This window comes from Protomyctophum parallelum (assembly GCF_964188405.1).
Source record: "Protomyctophum parallelum genome assembly, chromosome: 8".
NCBI classification, from domain to species: domain Eukaryota; kingdom Metazoa; phylum Chordata; class Actinopteri; order Myctophiformes; family Myctophidae; genus Protomyctophum; species Protomyctophum parallelum.
Window position 1 is genome coordinate 12,199,142 of NC_139703.1, and position 19,847 is coordinate 12,218,988.

Below are 19,847 nucleotides of genomic sequence, written 5' to 3' on the forward strand. Positions count from 1 at the left end.
GTGGACATTTCTATATACTGACAGATGTGCCAGTGCCAATTAAAAAGTGAAGTGGGCACTCTTATCATCATACAGACATACATCATCATATATCACATTCTGTGCTCAGCCAATCATATCATCACTATTATACACAGACACACAAAGCTGGGCATAGGATGGGCTAGCGCCCCTCAAAAATAACCCATCACATCACAAAATAAGACAAAATAAGATGTGTGATGTCAAATATAGCCTATATACAGTATTCACCACCCTGAGAACTGCAATGGTGTGTCATAATAATATAGGTTGATTATTATTACAAGCTTCTTAAAACCCCATCATTTCCTAGCTTTGTGTATGTCCAGCATTTATTTGAGCCAGTACTCCAAGTTAGAGTTCAACCAGCAGGTGGTGTTATACTGCCATCTTGTACAGCTTTAGCTGCACTGCTACAGCCTACAGTGGTCTCTGATGCTTCAGATGTAGCGCTTGGGTTTCATTAAAGATTGGGTCAAATTCGTACTCTCTTGTGTAAAATAAAATAAAAAGAATGATTCAAGTAAATAGGGGAAAACTTCATCAAGAATCTTTGCTCTGGACCTTTTTCAAAAATAGAAACCCAACTGCTCTGCTCAGTCATGAAGCGAAAGCGAAATAGAACACCAAAACCCTGCCTGCAGTTTGCAGTCTGTCACTACTATTATAGCTGTCAGCTACACCCTGCTACACTTGAACCACAGGAAATGGATTCATTTGGCCTTCAAAATTAGAGTTTCATAATAATAATAATTACAGGACGTGCAGATAGTTAACAGATAATTAGCCTACAGTATAACTTAAATGGCAGTGTTTTTATTTATTTGGTCTTAGTCTTTTGAATAACACACCATTTAGTCTTGGTCCTACTCCTATTTAGTCTTCTGAAATTCTTTAGTCTTGGTCTAGTCTTAGTCGACTAAATGTCAAAAACTTTAGTCGACTTAGTCTTTATAGTCTTAGTCTTAAAATTAACACTGTTAAATGGTGTTATAGGTGTCATCATCATATAGGCTACAATACATGTTTCTCAGGTTGCGTTACTGATGTGGTAAACCAGGTAAAGCATAATATGTCCACCCTGTTACGCTATAGAGGAAATTGATACATTTTCATTCAGAAAATATGGTTAATAAAGATATTAAAATTCTTACTCAGTGGTCATCAATGTGCTACCATATTCTAGTAATTGCCATCTTTAGCATAAAATGTGGCCCCTGTTGTGTTCAAAATGTGTAACCGTATTACAGTGTAAATAAATTAAAATAATGGATATGGAAATAATTTAAATAATGTATTAAGATGTTTTTTTCTGACAGCTGAACATGCCCTCTTTCAGAAACAAAAAAAGAAAATAAAAAAAATCGTGTAAAACAAAAAAAATGTTTTGAATGAATGAATGAATTAATGGTTTATTTCGGTACTTACATTTTTTACATTTTTAAAGACAGATTGTAAGGTCTAGTTTAGCACCGAAAAGGTGTAGGCTGAAGCCAAAGCTTTTGAAAATGTTACCCAATTTTCAGCGGCTGTCACAGATTCTGAGATGTGTCACTTACACCTTTACAAAGACATTTAGGCTGTAAGGAATTTATTCACTGATTGGTATTTTTTTTGATAATATTTATTGCCTGACTAATGAATATATTGGCCTGACAAATGTTGAATACCCCTGGGGGAGCTGGATGACCTAAAATGTGACTTTTACTTTGAAGTACACCACCGGAGGTCGCATACTCGCATTTTCGTCTGTGTTTAACTTGACAGCCGCCACTCATCGGGGAGAAGAGAACTTACTGGAGCGAACTAGAACAAGCAGAACGTCCATAAATGTCCCTGCAGGTCCATGTGCTTCCAGACAGTGTGGTGACACGTGAGCAGAGGACCCAGCACTGATGACAGGAAAACAACGACCCGTAGATTGGAATAATTTCGCAGCTAGCTTGAAAGAGCATGGTTTAAACCTCGAAGAGGCGATACACGTCCCCACAAGCGGTAAGTGCCGCTACTAGCGCACAGTCACAATGTTGCACCAAACCCGGTGACCCGTGGCAATATGCTACCCCCATTGGCTTCTTCTCGCTCTAATAGACACAGTGACAGAGACTCAAAAAGAAGATAATACACTTGAAACGCCATAAAGGTTATCAGATCTACCACAGTTATTTTTTTGTGCAGAGTCATTTGCTCAATCGTAAAACGGCAACACCATTCATTAGGTCACCACCTACGGCATGATGTCGGCTTGCTAGCTTGGTTGCTAGCTGGATACCTCGTTCGGCCCACAAAGCACAAACAAAAGGCAGAAAACTTTCCGATCATAAATATGAAAGTCAAATAAATCCAAACGTATACCGTTATTGACCACCTTAACCCTGGCGTCCCTAGTTTGTGCATGTCACTCATTATATGCTAATATAAATAAATAAAAATCATTTGGAAATAGCAAATCACCAAGCCCACAACGCGTGGCGATGCGACGCGTTGCGGGCTTGTAGATTTTAGCTACATTTTATTAGAGAAAAAATATGTTGAAAAAGGGATTTCATAATAAATACATGGATTTCAAATGGAGCTCAATTAAGTGGTTAAACGGTAACTGGTTCCGGTAACTGGTTCCAGCCTAAAGCTAAGTGGACGGGTTCACATCAGATTAGTGGAAATATGGTTCATAATAATAGCATATTAAATGCTGGTCATGGCCGTTTTTCCTGGGCTGGTGTTAAGGTTATGTAAGGACTGTCTGATCATCTTATGGAAGCATTTTTTATTCTGAAAATGAGTATAACTGTGGTGTCACGGATGGTGACTTTAGTACAGATTTAGATGTTACAAATGTACAATTCATCATACCGATATGTACACTTGACACAGTGCCCCATGAATATGTAGAAGACAGTGGAACAGATGTGTCAAATTCTGTCAATCTATAAATATACATACTGTACTAGTATTGCATTGTGTTCAGAGAGGCATATTAGTATAGGCATTCGAAAAAAGGGGTCAATCAACCTCAAACAAATTGCAATAGAAACGCTTTCAACTTTTTTGTTTCAGAAATATGTTCCCAGTGGTGGAACATAATTCAACATATTGAAAAATGTTAAAATAGGTGATGGTACCATTAACAACCTATATAAGGCAAAATTCCCAAAATGTAATCCTCATTTAAGTGGGGACGTCATGCCTATATGTTCCCTCAGCCCTATGTTCCCTCAGCCCTATGTTCCCCCATTCCAAAACAGACCCTATGTTCCCTCAGCCCTATGTTCCCTCAATCCGATAAGTGCAAGTGTAATAAATGTAATAGTATAATAAGTATAATAGTGTATAGTGTAATACAGACAGCATTTTCTTTCCCAATGAAATTGGCTGACAGCTTGTCTCGTCTCGTCATAATAATAGGTTCATAATAATTACTAAAATTAATTAACTTATAATTATATCGGTCGGCCTCATGGTGGCGCTATAACAGCCCACTTTACGTTTTGGCTTATAACTCTTGAACCATATCGTGTGTACGGTTGCAAGTTGGTCATCTCCGTCAACTTTTTGCAAGATTCTATAACCTGGACGTGGCAGAGCTTGCTATGACTCACGTAGTCCTGGGTGTCGCCTCTAGACGAGGCAGGTCATGTACATATACTTTTAGGTTCGGGTAACTTATGTGAGTTGACCCTGGTATACCTATAGGGCATAGGGCATACCCCGGAGCATTTAGGTGGACCAGGACTGTCAGCTTAGTTAGCCTTTGGAGCATATAAGGGCAAGAGGGCACGTACTGTGTCATGGCACAAAAGGCCCATTCATAGTCGAATGAAACTGTGTGCCTGTGGCACCCAGGGGTCCCTGGAAGGGCCTCTGCTGTGTTTATATGCAGGTAGAATTAAAGCAGCAGCATCAAATATTTGCAAGAAAAACTAAATGGGTCAAAATGGGCAGATTGTTTTACAGCCCAAAACACGCCTTCATTGAGTTGAGTGACAGCTGACATGACAAGCCTCTGTTACGGCACTCCATTAGGACCCCAGAGAACCAATGGGGTAGAACACTCCTTATATTAGGACCCCAGAGAACCAATGGGGTAGAACAAACGTTCCGTCCTCACTGCATGTTACACTTTGCTAGTGCAATTAATTCACAGTATAAAATGTAAATCTTCATAAAACTAAATTATTAAATAATTAAACAGACTCTTAGGTTAGGTTTAGGTGTGCTTCCCCGTGGGAGGTTAGGGTGTGGGTTTGAGATGGTTAACATCGGTAGACTGTAGACAACTTGACTGCGTGTACTGTACATGCGTTTGATTTGTGAGTTCTCTTGGCACAGTGCCATGGGTGTGTACGCATAACAAAACCATGATGCTTCTATGCAATTATTGGTATGAAAAACATAATTGAAGCTGAGAAGTGTCGGCTATGTGGTTGACACGCACTGTGAGAAGATGAGTTCAGATATGTACCAGTGCCACTGTCTGCTATTTTGTTTAAAGCTGCATTACACCTCAAGCAGACTGAAATTATGAACCCTTTTGGGTGTTATTTTGTCCATAAAGTGATGCTATTCTTGTGTGATCCTCAACACAGGATTTGATATATCCAGACTAAAATTATGAATATTGCCGCCACCACCAATAACCATGATAATACAGCAGCTATCTGCACCCGGGGAAATCACTTTGCCAGCTTGTGAATGTGATGGACATTTCCATTAATATTTTATTTTTGCCACGGACATGCAAAACAAGTGATCAATGATATTACCAGAACACAAATGTATAGCCTATAGTACTAATTGACTCTTGACGTGTCATAGTGTCTACTCTATTCCACTGCGCTACACATGTTAAAATAAGTCATTTATCAAAACTTATTTTTGGGGAAAAGCCGATCTACAAGCTCACAACACATTACGGCATGTTGTGACCTTGTAGATCAGCAATTGTCCTTTCTTCTTACTTCTTAGCCTATAATGACATGCCCAAAATTGGGATTTCAGGGTTAAAGTAGCAAGTAGTAGTAGTGGTATAGTTACCCAACTTACCCAGCAAGACTGGGAAGTTATCCACTGTATACTGGCAGGTGGCCGTCCTGAGACAGGCATTATATGTGGCATAATGCATGGTCCAAGTATATTCCATGTTTGGGATTTCAATAAATGGTCTTATACAGTAAGTAGGCTACAGTTGCAGTCCGAGAAAGGGACACTTGATTGATTGATTGATTGAAATCTTTATTAACAGTTTGTAGAATTTACAGTACATTTTAAGCACGAACTCAATACAAAGACTGTCAACTGTGAGTGGACGACCCAATTAAGCAATACACTTGTTTACAACAGGGTCCACATTGTTCAATTCATCAAAACATTTAAAGACATACAAACATTTAGAGACATACAAATAGACATTTCTCTGTAGGTAAAGAACAGAACAGGAATTCATCATATGGGAAGCAAAAAAGGGAAAAGATACAATATACAGTGAGGGAAAATGGGGGGGGGGGGGGGGGGTGGGGGGATTCAGATTTTACAGAGGCCAGTTTCGAAATGCAGCCATCCGTAGGTGCCCTTTGAGAGCGGTTTTGAAGGAGTCAAGGGATTCACATGTCTTAATGACTGTTGGTAGGGCGTTCCACATTTTGGTGGCATAGGAGCGAAAAGAATTTAGTCCTTTGTTTGTGCCGAATCTGGGTTGTACATGGTTTGTTGCACTCCCTCTGGTGTTGTGGGTGTGGACTTCGTTTACATTAAGGAAGTATTTAGACAGGTACATGGGTATCTTGGTGGTGTATCGAATCTTGTGGACCAGACCCATTGCCAGATGCTGTACTCTGTCGTCGACCCTAAGCCATCCCAGCCTGTCAAAGTGGGCAGGGGTGAGGTGGGTTCGGGGGGTGAGGCCAAGTAGGAGCCTGACCAGTTTGTTTTGAGAGGTCTGGAGCCTTGTTTTAAGGGCCTTTGAGGTGCTGTGGTACCAAGAGGTGGATGCATTGGTGGATGCACTTAGCTGCAAAGGGTGCGCAGTATACTTAATATTAGGTTATTGCAGATGGCCTTTCAGAGGACAGTGTTACTTGGGGACATGAGGAGACAGGGGGCTGGATTTTGAAGATGCGTTTTACAATGGGGTAATACATAAATTACGTATTATGAAAGGCATATCGGCCCGTGTTGAACGCACACACATATGGCATACGGCGTTCCTGAATATTTTAGCATTGTGGTAGTGTCCATATGTTAATTATTTTCGCTTTGCGCAATTTGCTATTAAGCCCCTTGACCTAAAAACACTCAGCGCATAACGATTAGACCAGGTCTGACCACCTCATAAACGCAAAAAGCACTGTTTGATTGTACACTTGAGCGGCTCTGGGAGGCTGCTAGAGTGTTGCCATGTCTGTTTATTATAAGCGGCTTCTTTTTCTGTAAAGTTGCTTGTAAATATTGGTAGTTGTACTATTTGTGGTTGCTTTTCTTGTTTCTAAAGTGGTTATTTGGGCTTTTCTCCTAATGTTGTTTAAACCAGTGATCCTCACACAGCACATTCCCATGTCAAGGATCCCCAGATGAATGCATTTGCCCAACTAAGGACGGCTAATCCAAAGATTTTATTAAAATTTTCCAAGATTACTTTTGAAAATAGCAGATCTATACCAGCTCACAATGCATCACATTCATTCATTAAAACTATGAACTCTGACTGCAGGGGGATATATATAATGATCATTATAACAATGTGCAAGAACATATTTAAAAAGAAGGAAGAACTTTATATTTGTGGACAATCAAAATATGTTTTTTTATTTTAATGTGGTGTCATTAAAATTAATCTGGATATGGCAGACTCACTATCTAGAAAATAAAAACATGGCACTTCATTTAAAATAGGTTACAGACCCCTGTTATATGCGCTTATTTTTATAGACCTATTTACTTGTTTCTATGAGACATGGCAACAGCCTCTTTTGCGTCTTTTTTTTGTAAAATGTTGAGATTAGAAACGGCCATAATACTTTCATTTCTCAACCTTAAAAATAAATAAAAACATCTCCATAATCCGTGGGAAGTTTGCTTTTATATGCTGTATCACACCCGATTCAAGTCTTCTTCAATAAAATGCTAAGAGCGAAGACCATATACCATCGGGGCCACAGGCACAGCATTAAGCAGCAGCATTCAACTCATTCCTTCATCATGACTTAAATGAAATAAAATATAATAAACGTTATTTTACTGGTGTTTTTCAATAGAAACAAATTATTTTGAGGCATAAAGGTGACAGCATGCAGTGCAATAGGAATAATTAACCCAAATGTGACAAAGTCATGTCATGTCTTCTATGGTGCCAGCCTGAAGAAATGTAATACCACGATCCCCAAAGTGCGCATTCCGTATGTGACATCAGCTGACTGGTAAAGAGAATAGTACGGACATGTTGATTGGGTACGTCTCAAACAAGCCTTAAACACACCCATGACTAATTCAAGGCCGTTTCGCGCAATCCACGGGGTGTCGAAAGCGCTTCTTAACATGCCCAAAATTGCAATATGACATACAACACGCCCCCAGCTCATAAAACTGTATGTATTACCCCATTGTAAAATGCATCTTCAAAATCCAGCCCAGGATGTTCTACAAGCTAAACTAGTTTTGTGTTTGTCAACGTAGCTTAAATAGTTGGTGTCAGTTCATTAAGTTGTGTACTCTAGGTTGATGAGACAACTATGCAATGGAAACATACCTGAGATTCAAAACAGATAATTAAGTATGTTGAATGTTTCACTGTTCACTGTGTTGTTGTGGAGCATTTGCTATAACAAAGTAGATAGACTAGACCATGCAGTAGTGTCATTGCTGTAACTTGGTATCTGTGTTCTGTTGCTGCAGGGTGAGCTACTGTATGGGTAGCATTATAGTATAATTGATGCCTTACAGCCCCCCCCCCCCCCCCCCCCCCTGTCTGTTTTGGAATGAGGGAACATAGGGCTGAGGGAACATAGGGCTGAGGGAACATATAGGGCTGAGGGAACATAGGCCTGAGGGAACATAGGGCTGAGTGAACTTGGGTACGGTCCCATTTAAGTAGCATGTGTTTTCATCATTCTGAATCCATTGCAAGCATTTGTTTTGCACGAAAAACAATCCTTGGGCTTAAAACGGCCATAGCCACTTGCCCAAATGTGTTAACACAAAGAATTCTGATGGGACGTGAACGTGTGATCTGACATTAACATTTAAGTCGAGTTCAAAAGAGTGGTGTGTGTTACTTGTAGTAGTAATAAAGTAATTACTATTAAAAATCATTTACTGACGTAATGTGGTCATAACTGAACAAAATCCTCTGTCTCTCTGTTTTTCTCTGTTTTTAAACGGGCCCATCCATCTAAAATGGTCTTTGTGTGGTGGAATCTAAAGGTCCTCAGTGTAGTCTTCTCCTTACGGAATCAACAATCATCAACAAAGGTTTATTTGTCTCTCAGTCATTCAGGTACAGTATAAGCAGGGAAGTGTTGGTGTGGCATGCTCTGCAAGACTGCTTACAATCTTAATGACTGACTGTACCTTGTGCGGTTTACATTTCTAACTAATAACCTATTCATTCAATTAATCAATCAATCAATCAATCAAAAAACTCCCATTTTGGGCTAGGACATGACAACGCACAGATTGTTGCTTTAACATTACTTATAAAGAGAACATTACTGCAAACAAAGAACTGCCCTTGGCTTCAGAGTGAAAAGCTATGCTAAATATTGATCACATGAACAGAGCAAAGCTCTGGTTATGAAGAAGAGGGGGGAAATGGAGGGCCTACAAACCCCTGGGGGACACCTTTTTAACAACGGATATAGGGTTTCAAGTGGTTAACTTGTTGATTAAATGGTATTTTCTGTGTACCATAAACAAATTATTGGCCGGCATTTATAATCGTTTGCTCTCCTTTTTTTTCAACCTTGGCATGGGTGCATAGTTGCAATGAAGAATCCCCGTTTGTGCTGTATCTGATATTGTTGTTTGTTTGTTTCCAGGTGTTGTGTATAAGAAAGAAATGCCAAAGAAGCGCAAGACTCAGGCGTGGGACGAGCTGAAACAGGCTGGCAATGAACGTTTTAAGACAGGCCAGTATGGAGAGGCCACTGAGCTATACTGCCAGGCTATCAAAGAACTGGAGAAGACGGGTAAAGGTAAATGTTTGTGCATGCAGTGCATGCACATTATTACGAAAAGTCTGTTTCTTTATCCGACGGCTTTGCTTTGTATTCCTCTTTGTCTGAATGTTGTGTTGTCTTGTTTTGTTAATGACTCTTTTGGTTTTCGATTTCATATTTCAGTTCTGTTTTTTAGTTCAACTAGTTTTATAGTAAGTTTTCAACTCAAGGTGCATTTACAGCTTTAATAATTCTTGTCTAGAAATTATTAGTTTAAATTCTTATATTCTACTAATGACTAGTAATAGTAATAATGAGCTTTTATTTTGTTTTAGCATTTGCTTTTGTAATCTAAGCATTTAAATGTTTGTAATACAAACCCTTTTGTATGTAGTTCAGCTCTCGTGTACAGTATTGATCATGAACTGGAAAGAACAAAACAATGAACAGGAATCCAGCTCTCTGTCTGATTCCATTATTAAAAGTCGACAACCAAAGCAATTTTCCCTAATCTTATTAGTTTTAGGTTGTTTTGTAGTTCAACTTCACATTGCCATTTCAGTTGTAAGCACCCCTCATTTTTGGAGTGGTGCAACCACTCCAAGGAACAGCAATGTCCATGTTCACCTACCTATGTGGCTATGAGCACCAGTATGACTATGAGTACCAGTAGGGGCGCTGTTGTGCCAGAAACAGAGAGACAGATAGTGCTACACTGTTGCCTGCTAATGAGAGAGAGAGAGAGGAGGGGAGGGGGGGAGGGGAGTTGCACCACTCAGTTCACACGGGTGTGATTGTTTTTCCTTTTTTTCTGTTGACCTGTTCTGTCAACAGACGTTTTTGTGCTGTTTTGGTGAATAATAGTAGTTTTCCAATAATGGTTTCCCAATTCCATGTAGGAAATGAGTTATTGAAGCAGTCTTTCTTTCTGTATTGGACTATGGAGATGTCATCTATAGAAAATCTGCTCCTTCTGTCCTCAAACCCTTGGATGCAGTTTATCACTCTGCTCTGAGATTTATATCTGGTGAACCTTATAGAACTCGTCACTGCATCAGAGTGGGCTGTCCTTCCTTTGGCCGACAGGCAAAATAAACATTGGTATCTGTTTATTTTTAAAGTAATTGATGGGACGTTACCGTTTTATATTAAAGCTCTGCTGGATTGGAATCCTGTAACATATAGGACACGCTCCAGTCACTGGCTTATACTAAAGGTTCCAAATGTAAACACAGTACTGGGGAAAACAGCCTTTTGTTTTAGTGCCCCAACCACGTGGAATGACTTGCAGCATAAATTAAAGATCTGCTCTCCCATTACATACGGTCAATTTACATCTTTGATTACAGACTTACCCCCAAGTGTCTGCAACCGTTTGTAAACATGTATTCGATCACACAATGAGGAAATGTTGCTGTTCTGTTTTCTTTATTATAATTTCTTATTGCTATGAAAATGTTGTACTGTATCTCGACAACACTGCAAACGAGGGAAACCTCAATGTCTCGAATAAATAAAGGTTTGAATGAATTACCTTTTTCTGAGCTGTCTAATATACTTGGTCATATGACAATAGCCGATCTATTGTAACAAGTAGCATCATGAATACATTGTGAGCTTTTAACAATGACCTTCCAAAAGGTTGAGATTGGTTAAGATGCCCCTTGCTGTCCATTTGTCTCTGACGGGTGTTTCTCTCCTTTATTGTATAACAGCTGTCTATCTTGTCTGTATGTGTATCACACATCTTTGATTTAGATAGTTGAGAGACAGGGACAGTAACAAACAAACATATTGAAATGCATAAATGTAGATGCATTGATATTAGTTTTCGTTGTTTTCCAGGTAAGAATCCAGAGGATCTGAGTGTTATCTATTCTAACAGGGCAGCCAGCTACTTGAAGGATGGCAACTGTACACAATGCATCCAAGACTGCAACACGTGAGACTATTTATTATCACTTGATTATTATGTCTTACCATTGATTTACAGTATCTTACCTGTCAAGGGCTACTGATGTAACTCTGGCTTTTATATCAGATGCTGAGATGATGTTTAAGTCTTTACACAGCAGTTGCATTTATTTTGCATGCTTAATCAGCATTGACTTAAACTGCTGCTTATGTCATGAGTACATAACAAGAAAACACAAATATGTGTTGATGAAGTGAGGTAATGTTTCAAAACGAGGGTTGATTTTTTTTTTTTTTTTTTTTAAGATATTTTTTTGCGGCTTACGCCTTTCATTGGTTTTTTTAAGGGACAGACAGTAGGCTGACAGGACACGGGAAAGAGATGGGGGAAGACATGCAGTAAAGGCCGTGTCGGGCTCGGGAGTCGAACCTGCGGCACACTGCGACTGGATTACCAGTCGGGTGCCCAGACGGTTACGCCACCGCCTGGGCCGATTATTATTATTTTTCACCAAGAATAATACCATCAATCTGTGTGAAATATTGTCACGTTTATTCTTCACACTCCTGGTGTGTAAGGACCTTTTACACAGAATGAATAGAATACGCAATTAAAGACAAATGATAACGACAATTGGGTGCTCGGGTGGCGCAGTGCTAAAATACCTGCCCACCACCGCAGAGTCTGGGGGTTTGAATACACGCAGTCAAGCTTTAGTCAAGCGTCTAATACCACACAAACACAATTGGCCTGTGTTCGGGGGACGGACGCCAGGCAGGGAGGTTCATATTTCTCACTGCATATACCATATACTCATACGGCTGCACCCCGTCGGTAGGGAGTGTTGGACGGGAGGAGTAGGGCTCTACATCCTCCCGGTAGGGGCTCCTCACTGGCAGGTGAGCCAGTAAGATACACAGAAATGTGTGTGTGTGGTGTGGGCAGGAATCAATTGGCATAATGGCTAAATTGGGGAGAAAAGGGTAAAAAGCAAAAAATGTAATCGTAATAACACAACAAACTAAAGTGCTACCACTATTCTGTCATACTATCCTTTATCCTTGTCTGTCAGTCTGTCCATCTGCCTGACTCTCTTTATCTCTCCATCTGTTGGTGGGATAAATAAAATATCTCTCTCTCTCTCTCTCTCTCTCTCTCTCTCTCAGGTCTCTGGACTTAGTTCCTTTCAATGTAAAGTCTCTCCTGCGCCGAGCAGCGGCCTACGAGGCTCTAGAGCGCTACCGTCTGGCCTATGTAGACTATAAAACCGCCCTGGCGGTGGACAACAACATACCCTCCGCACATGACGGCACTGGCAGGTAGGAACCATACCGTATAGAGATACACCATGCACCTCACTTGAGAGGAGCCTGGGTTTCATGCCTCCCTCTTTAAGCCCTATCTATTTAATTGTATGACAAACAGCAAAAGCTAGAAATAGATCTGCTTTAGATCTGAACCTATGTTTTACCAGTATAGAAAATGAGACCTTTCCTCCTCACAAGATGGAGCCCCCATTCATTGAGTTAAATGGACAGGTGGTGCCATCTTGTGGGGTCTGCCACTATTGCAACAACACAGTGTGACGTCGCATTCTCTTTCTTGAAAGGGACACCAAGTTGAAAGTGGTTCAGAATAGAAGTGATAAGTATGAATTGGAGAGAGATAGAAGCATAGAATGTAGTAATACTCCTAATAAAACTAGTCATAGCATGTAGTATTACAAAGAGCATTAGTGCACTGCTCGTAGTATTAGTTGGTTCTTGTTTAAGTACAGTGGTAGTACTCTCTTTTCAATAGTAACACTGGCAGTGGTCATAGTAGAACTGATGGTACCATTTGTGCTTGTAGTAGGAATAATAGTAGTAGTTGTGGCAGTAGTAACTTGTATTGTTTAATGTTGTTAGTAGTACTCTAAAAAGAGACAGAGGTTGTTGCTAAGGAGGTTTTTATGAGGTTTCTCTCCGTGACAACTTACTCAAAAATGTCTTATGTGAATAAGTGTATTATGTGGCTGCTAGGGTTTGTCTGTCAGGGAGGCACTCGGGGACACTGGGGAGGTATTGGACATTTCATATCACACACAGTCACAAAAAAATATATACCGGTATATACATATATATATATATATATATATATATATATATATATATAATTATTATTTTGCAGCTAAGCATGGCGAGGCGCCATGCAGATAAAGTTGTGCAGGAAACCCTGTAGGACTGTGAACCTTCTGTGAAGATATAGATCTATATGCTCACAATCTGTCATCCTGCAAAAATGTCTCTGTAGAAGAGCCAGGTAGACCCAACTACAACATGGCCAAACTAAGGACCCCAGAGTGAATGTGCTTAACAGGCCTGTTTGTGTCTGTCTGCAGGATGACCAAGGTTCTGATGGAGATGGACGGACTATCGTGGAGGGAGAAACTACCTGCCATCCCCACTGTCACGCTGACCATGAAACAAGCCATGCTGAATGCCTGTCACGCTGCTAACACAGAGAACGGAGGAAACGGGGGAAAGCAGAACACACCACCAGGTAGGTGAAGAGACCTTGCAAACCACACCGCCGTGGTTTTTAGTGGCTACGCCAAGCCCTTTTCATTTCAAGGAGCCCCAGTTTGATATGCATTAGTCCACAGACACCTATGTCTTATGTTTATTCATGGGACCCCAATCTATACAGTACACAAATCTCATTTAACTATACACTGTAAGGCTGTCCCCAAACATTCAAGGTTCGAATGTTCGCTCGTTAGGGTTGGCACTCGAATCTTAATTAATGGGCTTGAGCCATTCGTTTTTTTTTATATTATTTTTAGTAAAAAAATAATATCTTTATTAATTTATTTTTTATTTCTTTCCTTTTTTATTAACTTGAAAATATATCTCGGCGAGAATGCAATATGAACATGTAAAAAAAAAAGTACGTTTCTAGTGCATTCCTGTCAGAAGTTATGATTTTTTAAAGAAATCTCTCCTTGTTCTGCTGTGCACATTCATTTGGTGATTGGAGACTAAAGGCCTATTCATAGTCTGGATTTTCGGTGGTAAGGTGACCACCGCTCCGGTGGTGAGCTGACCACCGGAGCTGAAATAACGTTGAGCGGTGGTAAGTAAAAACAGAGCGAAGGGCTGGAGCGGTGGCGGTGGTTTGCTCTTCACCGCGGCGCGTGACGTCATGTTGTAGTTCGGTGGTCACCTAACCACCGAAAATCCAGACTATGTATGAGCCTTGACGCGACTCTCTCTCTCTCTCTCACTCTCTCACTCACTCACTCACTCACTCACTCACTCGCTCACTCATTCGCTCGCAAACACACACGCCAGCATGATCGCTGATAGGGGGAACTGTTCTTACTAGTAGCAGCCATAATATATTAGCATATGCTCTCTAGCATGATAGCCAAAAAGGAGTGAACTCTGATCATTGTTAAGCAAAACGGTCACGGAGGATCTGCTTTTTCCCTGTGCCCACTTCTTCTGAAGCCGCATTCATACACAGGTGGAACAAATTAACGAGGAACAGCTAACGAGCAACGCGCAGATCAGCTGTTTTCGTGGTGTGTGTGTGTGTTGTGAGAGACGAGAGAGATTTATAAAGAGCGGGTGAGACACCCTGCGCTTTGATCGATACGGATATCTCAATGGTTATCTTTTTAATTAATTAGAAGTGTGTGTGTGTGTGTTGGGAGAGAATAGCGGGTGAGACGCGCTGTGCGCTCTGATCGAGACGGTTATTTTTTTAATTAATTAGAAACAAATGGTCCGAATGTTCACTCGGAAATTCCTGCCGAAGTTCGAGTCCTAAAATAAGGGCTAGGGTACAGCCTTAATACACTGTAGACTGTTCCTCTAACATGTGCTGTGATTCGGTCATCCTGTTATGTCAGCTCCCAGTGCGCAAGACATGAAGAAAGGTCAATTGCTGAAGGAGGAGGGCAACGCTCTGGTGAAGAAAGGAGAACATCAGAAAGCTGTCGACAAATACACACAGAGTCTGAAACACAACCCCACAGAGGTTGCCACATACACCAACAGGTAGTGCACACACACACGCACACACACCATCTAGGGAAATCATTTCAATATACTGTATGGTAGGGCTGCACGATTAATCGAAATCGCAATTTTTGGATTTGGACGATTACAAAAAATGATAATCGAAAGTTGTAAAAAGTGGATGCACAGTGCACACACACTTTGCACAAGCCGCTGTGCTTGTGTTTGTTTTCAGGGTGCTGGGTTGGGACGCTCGTGTTGCAGTCTCTCACAGGCACAGATCGACTTATTTTGGGTCGGTCCCTGTGGGAGAGTGGGAGACAGCAGCACGTATTGTTCCAGTGCCTGGAGAATGAACAGGCATAGCGGCGAGTAGCTCTGGTTCATAGCCGACCTCCTGCCCCTTATTATCGTAAAGTCGGGTAGTGCGCTCTGTTTATTTTGCATCGAGGAGCCATGTGTCTGACTCTGTTGACTGTGTATGTCGCCTCAGCTAAAAACACAAGGGAAGCCTGTCTTATGTTTCGCCGTACGACCTGTTGCATCAGCAAGCGTGTGATAATGATGTGACAACATGTGTGCGTGTGTGCAGGGCGCTGTGCTACCTGTCATTGAAGCAGGCCAAGGAGGCGGTGCGTGACTGTGACCAGGCTCTGTGGTATGACAGCTGTAACATCAAGGCTCTGTACAGGAGAGCTCAGGCTCACAGGCAGCTGAAGGTGAGAACACACACACACACACAGAGGCTCACAGACGCTTCCCCGCTTTTCCTACCCGATTTTGCACCAGTGAGGGGCGGGGGGGCAAGGCGATGGCCCTAGTTACAGTTAATTGAATCGTCAAAACTCAAAACTGCATTTGATCATCCATTTATTCCACTAGATTAGACCATAGACCATTTTATGATTTTTATCCAGAATGAAAACATTCTCTGAGGTAAAGGAGTTGGAGTACATTTCCCATAATAGCCTATAGCCACTATAATGTTTTAGTTATTACATAACTTAATATGCTTGGCTGTATTCTTCTTGGAAAAATATGAAAAGATACTCTTATGGAAAGGCTATATTATTTTACTTATTTTGACCAATTAGTATAATTTAGTATAGTCGTTGCATAAATTGTATTTGTAGGCTACTGTCGTGAAAGTTTATAATGTGGCCTATATTGTATGCCTGAAACGTGGTCTCCAGGTTTAACGTGGTCTCCAGGTTTAACGTGGTCTCCAGGTTTATCGTGGTCTCCAGGTTTATCGTGGTCTCCAGGTTTAACGTGGTCTCCAGGTTTAACGTGGTCTCCAGGTTTATCGTGGTCTCCAGGTTTATCGTGGTCTCCAGGTTTATCGTGGTCTCCAGGTTTATCGTGGTCTCCAGGTTTAACGTGGTCTCCAGGTTTAACGTGGTCTCCAGGTTTATCGTGGTCTCCAGGTTTAACGTGGTCTCCAGGTTTTACGTGGTCTCCAGGTTTATCGTGGTCTCCAGGTTTAACGTGGTCTCCAGGTTTTACGTGGTCTCCAGGTTTAACGTGGTCTCCAGGTGTAACATGGCTAAAATGTTTTTTCAGGACAACAAGGCCTGCGAGGAAGACCTCATCCGCCTGCTGAAGGTGGAGCCAAAGAATACAGCCGCCCTCAATTTGATGCAGGAGGTACAGAAGAAGAAGTGACACGGCCATACTGCCAGGAAGTGTGTGTGTGGGAGGGGGGAGGGGAGTCGAGACAAGACTTGTCAGATCATCGGGAGCAGCGGTGACACGATTTCAACCAATTACAAACAAGACTGACGGTTGGTTCTCGCAAAAACATCTTCTATCCATTTATCGCTAATTGTCGGTTCTGGCTCCGGTTTGTTTTTTCTACTACAGTGGTTCTCCCAACGTTTTAATTTCAAGGACCCCCGCAACTCTAGGAGTGTACAGGTGTGGAACCAAATTAACCCTTAAGAGTTACAGACCTGTAAAGGGACCCCCCCTCAAGTAACCTGGGTCCCTGTCTGAACCCTACTTGAGAACCTAATGAGGTCCATTTGTAGAACTAGTTTGTCGTGAGTGTACAAATTGAACCATTTGGTTCCAATTGTACACTCTGAGTTAAATTAACAGGAGTTTACATTGTAGATTGGGATCTCAGATTTGAAAAGATATGGGGGTCCGTGGCCTAATGCATATTTAACTGGGAGTCCTTGAAATGAAAAAACAAAAACAAAGTTGAGAATCACTTAGGCAGACGATTTCTGAATACACAAATCCCATGTGATCACTTATTTATGTTATTAAATAACAGTGTGGATAGTCAGTCCTAAAGAGTTGATAAACGAATGTGATTTGCCTGCATTTCAAAGAACAAAGCCATAATGCATCTGTGTCAATGCACCATCATTTGACATCTGTGGTTGGTCATTTCCTACTTTGAACCCTCTTTGAGAGTGGATTGTTTAGATGTGACAATACACATTCTAGAAGTGCTCTAGCAGTATTGTAGAATTGTCCTTACCTGTGAATGGAATGAGGTTGGTTGCTACCAGACACTGGCCGAATGCTGTATCTGCTGTGTCATGCATGTGCGTTTACGGGCTGTGTCCACAGAAAGTGTGACAAAAGTAAATAACTAAACTGAATATGAAACAATTTCCCCAAACTGAATCAAATGTACAGTATGCTGTATCAAACTATGCAGCTGCAAGGCGATACAATGTTGTCGTCTTTTTTCTTTTCTTTTTTGTACTAGTTTGTGCTGCCTCTCCTTCAAGTGACATTGAAGTGACTTAGGGGTGTGTCATTGCCACTTCCAATGTGCGTAGAAGGCTTGTCCTAGGCTCACCGGTGGCAGCTGGGCTGGCTCATGCTTGGGAACCAGGTGACCATTGAAATTGCAAGTTTTTAAACTCACAGGCTAGTTGCGGTTTTCTACCTGCACTTGTACGGGAAGGAAGCGATCCTGTGGGATTGCTTGCTTTTCACACAAGTTAGTCCCACATACGTTCCATCAGGACTTCTGCTGTGGGCATGCCTCCATAATGGTCGACATCTCCACGGTGGCTTTCCTTGCAAACATTCTTTCCGACTGCTTCTGCATCATCCTCTACTCAATGAGACTGATCTGTGCTGCACATGCGATCCAAAGCTTGAACCATTAATGGTAAATGGTAATTAATGGTAATCCTCATGGTTATGATAAACTATCAACGTTGGGTGGTAAATGACTGGATTGTCTCACACAGTGAGGAGTGCTCCAGCACCAAATGCATGGCGGAAAGGCTGGCAATTCAAAAAAGGCTTTCTGTGAGCACGGCCCTGAAGAAAACGGAATAGTTTTAGAATTTTGCACAGGGACAGGTTTTGATTGGATTTTCACGCCACCTTTCAGCCGACCCACACCCCTCCCATCCAAAAGGTTTCGGTGCTGAACCTGTGAACCTAAACACTGGTTTTCATTGTGTCTTTTGAGTTGTGTCCCTGAAGTCTTTCCTACAGTGCCTGGCGCCAGCTTTACAGCGGCTCTTTTGAAGACACACAGCAGTGACTTAACCACATTAACTTTGGCAGAACTATTTTTGAGAGCAGAAATTCTCAAAGCAAGCTTATGCCTACATGTGTAATATGTATACTAGCCGTCTGTCGTTTGATGCAGAAACAAATAAATATATCTAAAGATCACAACACGTCACATCCAAGCTGCTAGATTGGCTATTTTCATTGTGGCGCCAGAACTTATCGAGAGCTATCGAGAGAATTATGACACTGCTATTGGTCATCCATTGTAAACTGAGAATATTTATACAATATTCAATCTCTTTTTGTGTGGCTAAAACAATGCACAGATTTGTGCTCAGATAATTAAAAAAAGAAGAGAGAATGGAAGTAAGGATCAAAGTGTCATTGCTCTCAATAGCTCTTGGTGACACTACACTGTTTCTGATTTAGTCACTGCTATGTGGCTGCAGAAAGCATATACATTTCCTTATGCAGTTCCTGGTTCACGTTATGTTTACGTTCTTTGTGTCTGTGAGTTTCTTCTGTTTGGACTCTTGTCATCTAACCTTGTTGTTGGCTAAACTCGGCTCAGCTGTTCCGACCGATCCACCCACCCATCCATGTGTGTGTGAAACTGAACTGAACTGAATGTAACTATCATTTTATTATGTCATTTATTGGGGTTCCTAGTTTAACGTTCACATGCACATGAAAAGGAACTGGGTGTCATAATCTGCTCTAGCCCTGACACATGACCTAAAACAAATGCTGTTCTGTTGAATGGGGTTTACCTTGTTTGTGTTTCTGCTTGCCTAAAATTGACATAAGACATCTTATTGTTATTTAAAATGAAGCTGTTTAACCACGATGTCGGTGAAATAAAGATATTATTCCATTGTTATCTCATTTAACTGTGTTCATCTATTTTTGTATTGTTTATCAACGAATCAATGAAAAAAAAACATGGATTTCTTTATACGCTTTTCCTTCCAGTGAGCAACATTCTGAGCATTACAGAATGTTTATGTAGTTTTCTTTTTTTTTCTTCAGTAAAACAATACACATACATACACAAACAATATAATAATAGTGACGTTAATCAACACAATGTTTATGTAGTTAGTTAAATATACAGTGTAGAGCATACCATCAAATTTGAAAGATGCCATTGTGGGGTGGCGAAGGAATGTGGAGGATGCTACTGACTGTAAAGGCATGTCAAACCTGTCGGGCAGTAAGTAGAAACAATGAGAAATTGTTTCCTTTTATAGCAACCGTATTATCTAG

At 41.0% G+C, this 19,847-nt stretch overlaps 1 protein-coding gene across 2 annotated transcripts; it reads left to right on the forward strand.

Moving 5' to 3' along the window:
• The first annotated feature begins 1,787 nt into the window (after positions 1-1,787).
• Positions 1,788-19,466, forward strand: tomm34 (translocase of outer mitochondrial membrane 34). Of its 2 annotated transcripts, XM_083771424.1 has the most exons (9): positions 1,878-2,016; positions 8,437-8,509; positions 9,051-9,206; positions 11,016-11,112; positions 12,252-12,404; positions 13,466-13,626; positions 14,981-15,128; positions 15,682-15,808; positions 16,653-19,466. In XM_083771424.1, the coding sequence occupies exons 3-9, from the start codon at positions 9,071-9,073 to the stop codon at positions 16,752-16,754; spliced, it is 924 nt and encodes a 307-aa protein (XP_083627550.1). In that variant the 5' UTR covers positions 1,878-2,016; positions 8,437-8,509; positions 9,051-9,070; the 3' UTR covers positions 16,755-19,466. The 2 variants fall into 2 exon arrangements, with proteins under 2 accessions (XP_083627549.1, XP_083627550.1); XM_083771423.1 differs by lacking the exon at positions 8,437-8,509 and having other exon boundaries at positions 1,788-2,016.
• The last annotated feature ends 381 nt before the right edge of the window (positions 19,467-19,847 follow it).

What these genes read in the sequence shown, in the direction of transcription:
- tomm34 (XM_083771423.1), top strand. Translation starts at nt 1,917, where the DNA reads ATGACAGGAAAACAACGACCCGTAGATTGGAATAATTTCGCAGCTAGC. An exon ending in ACTGGAGAAGACGGGTAAAG is followed by an intron (nt 9,207 to 11,015) that starts GTAAATGTTTGT and finishes GTTGTTTTCCAG; the next exon opens with GTAAGAATCCAGAGGATCTG. An exon ending in GTTGCCACATACACCAACAG is followed by an intron (nt 15,129 to 15,681) that starts GTAGTGCACACA and finishes GCGTGTGTGCAG; the next exon opens with GGCGCTGTGCTACCTGTCAT.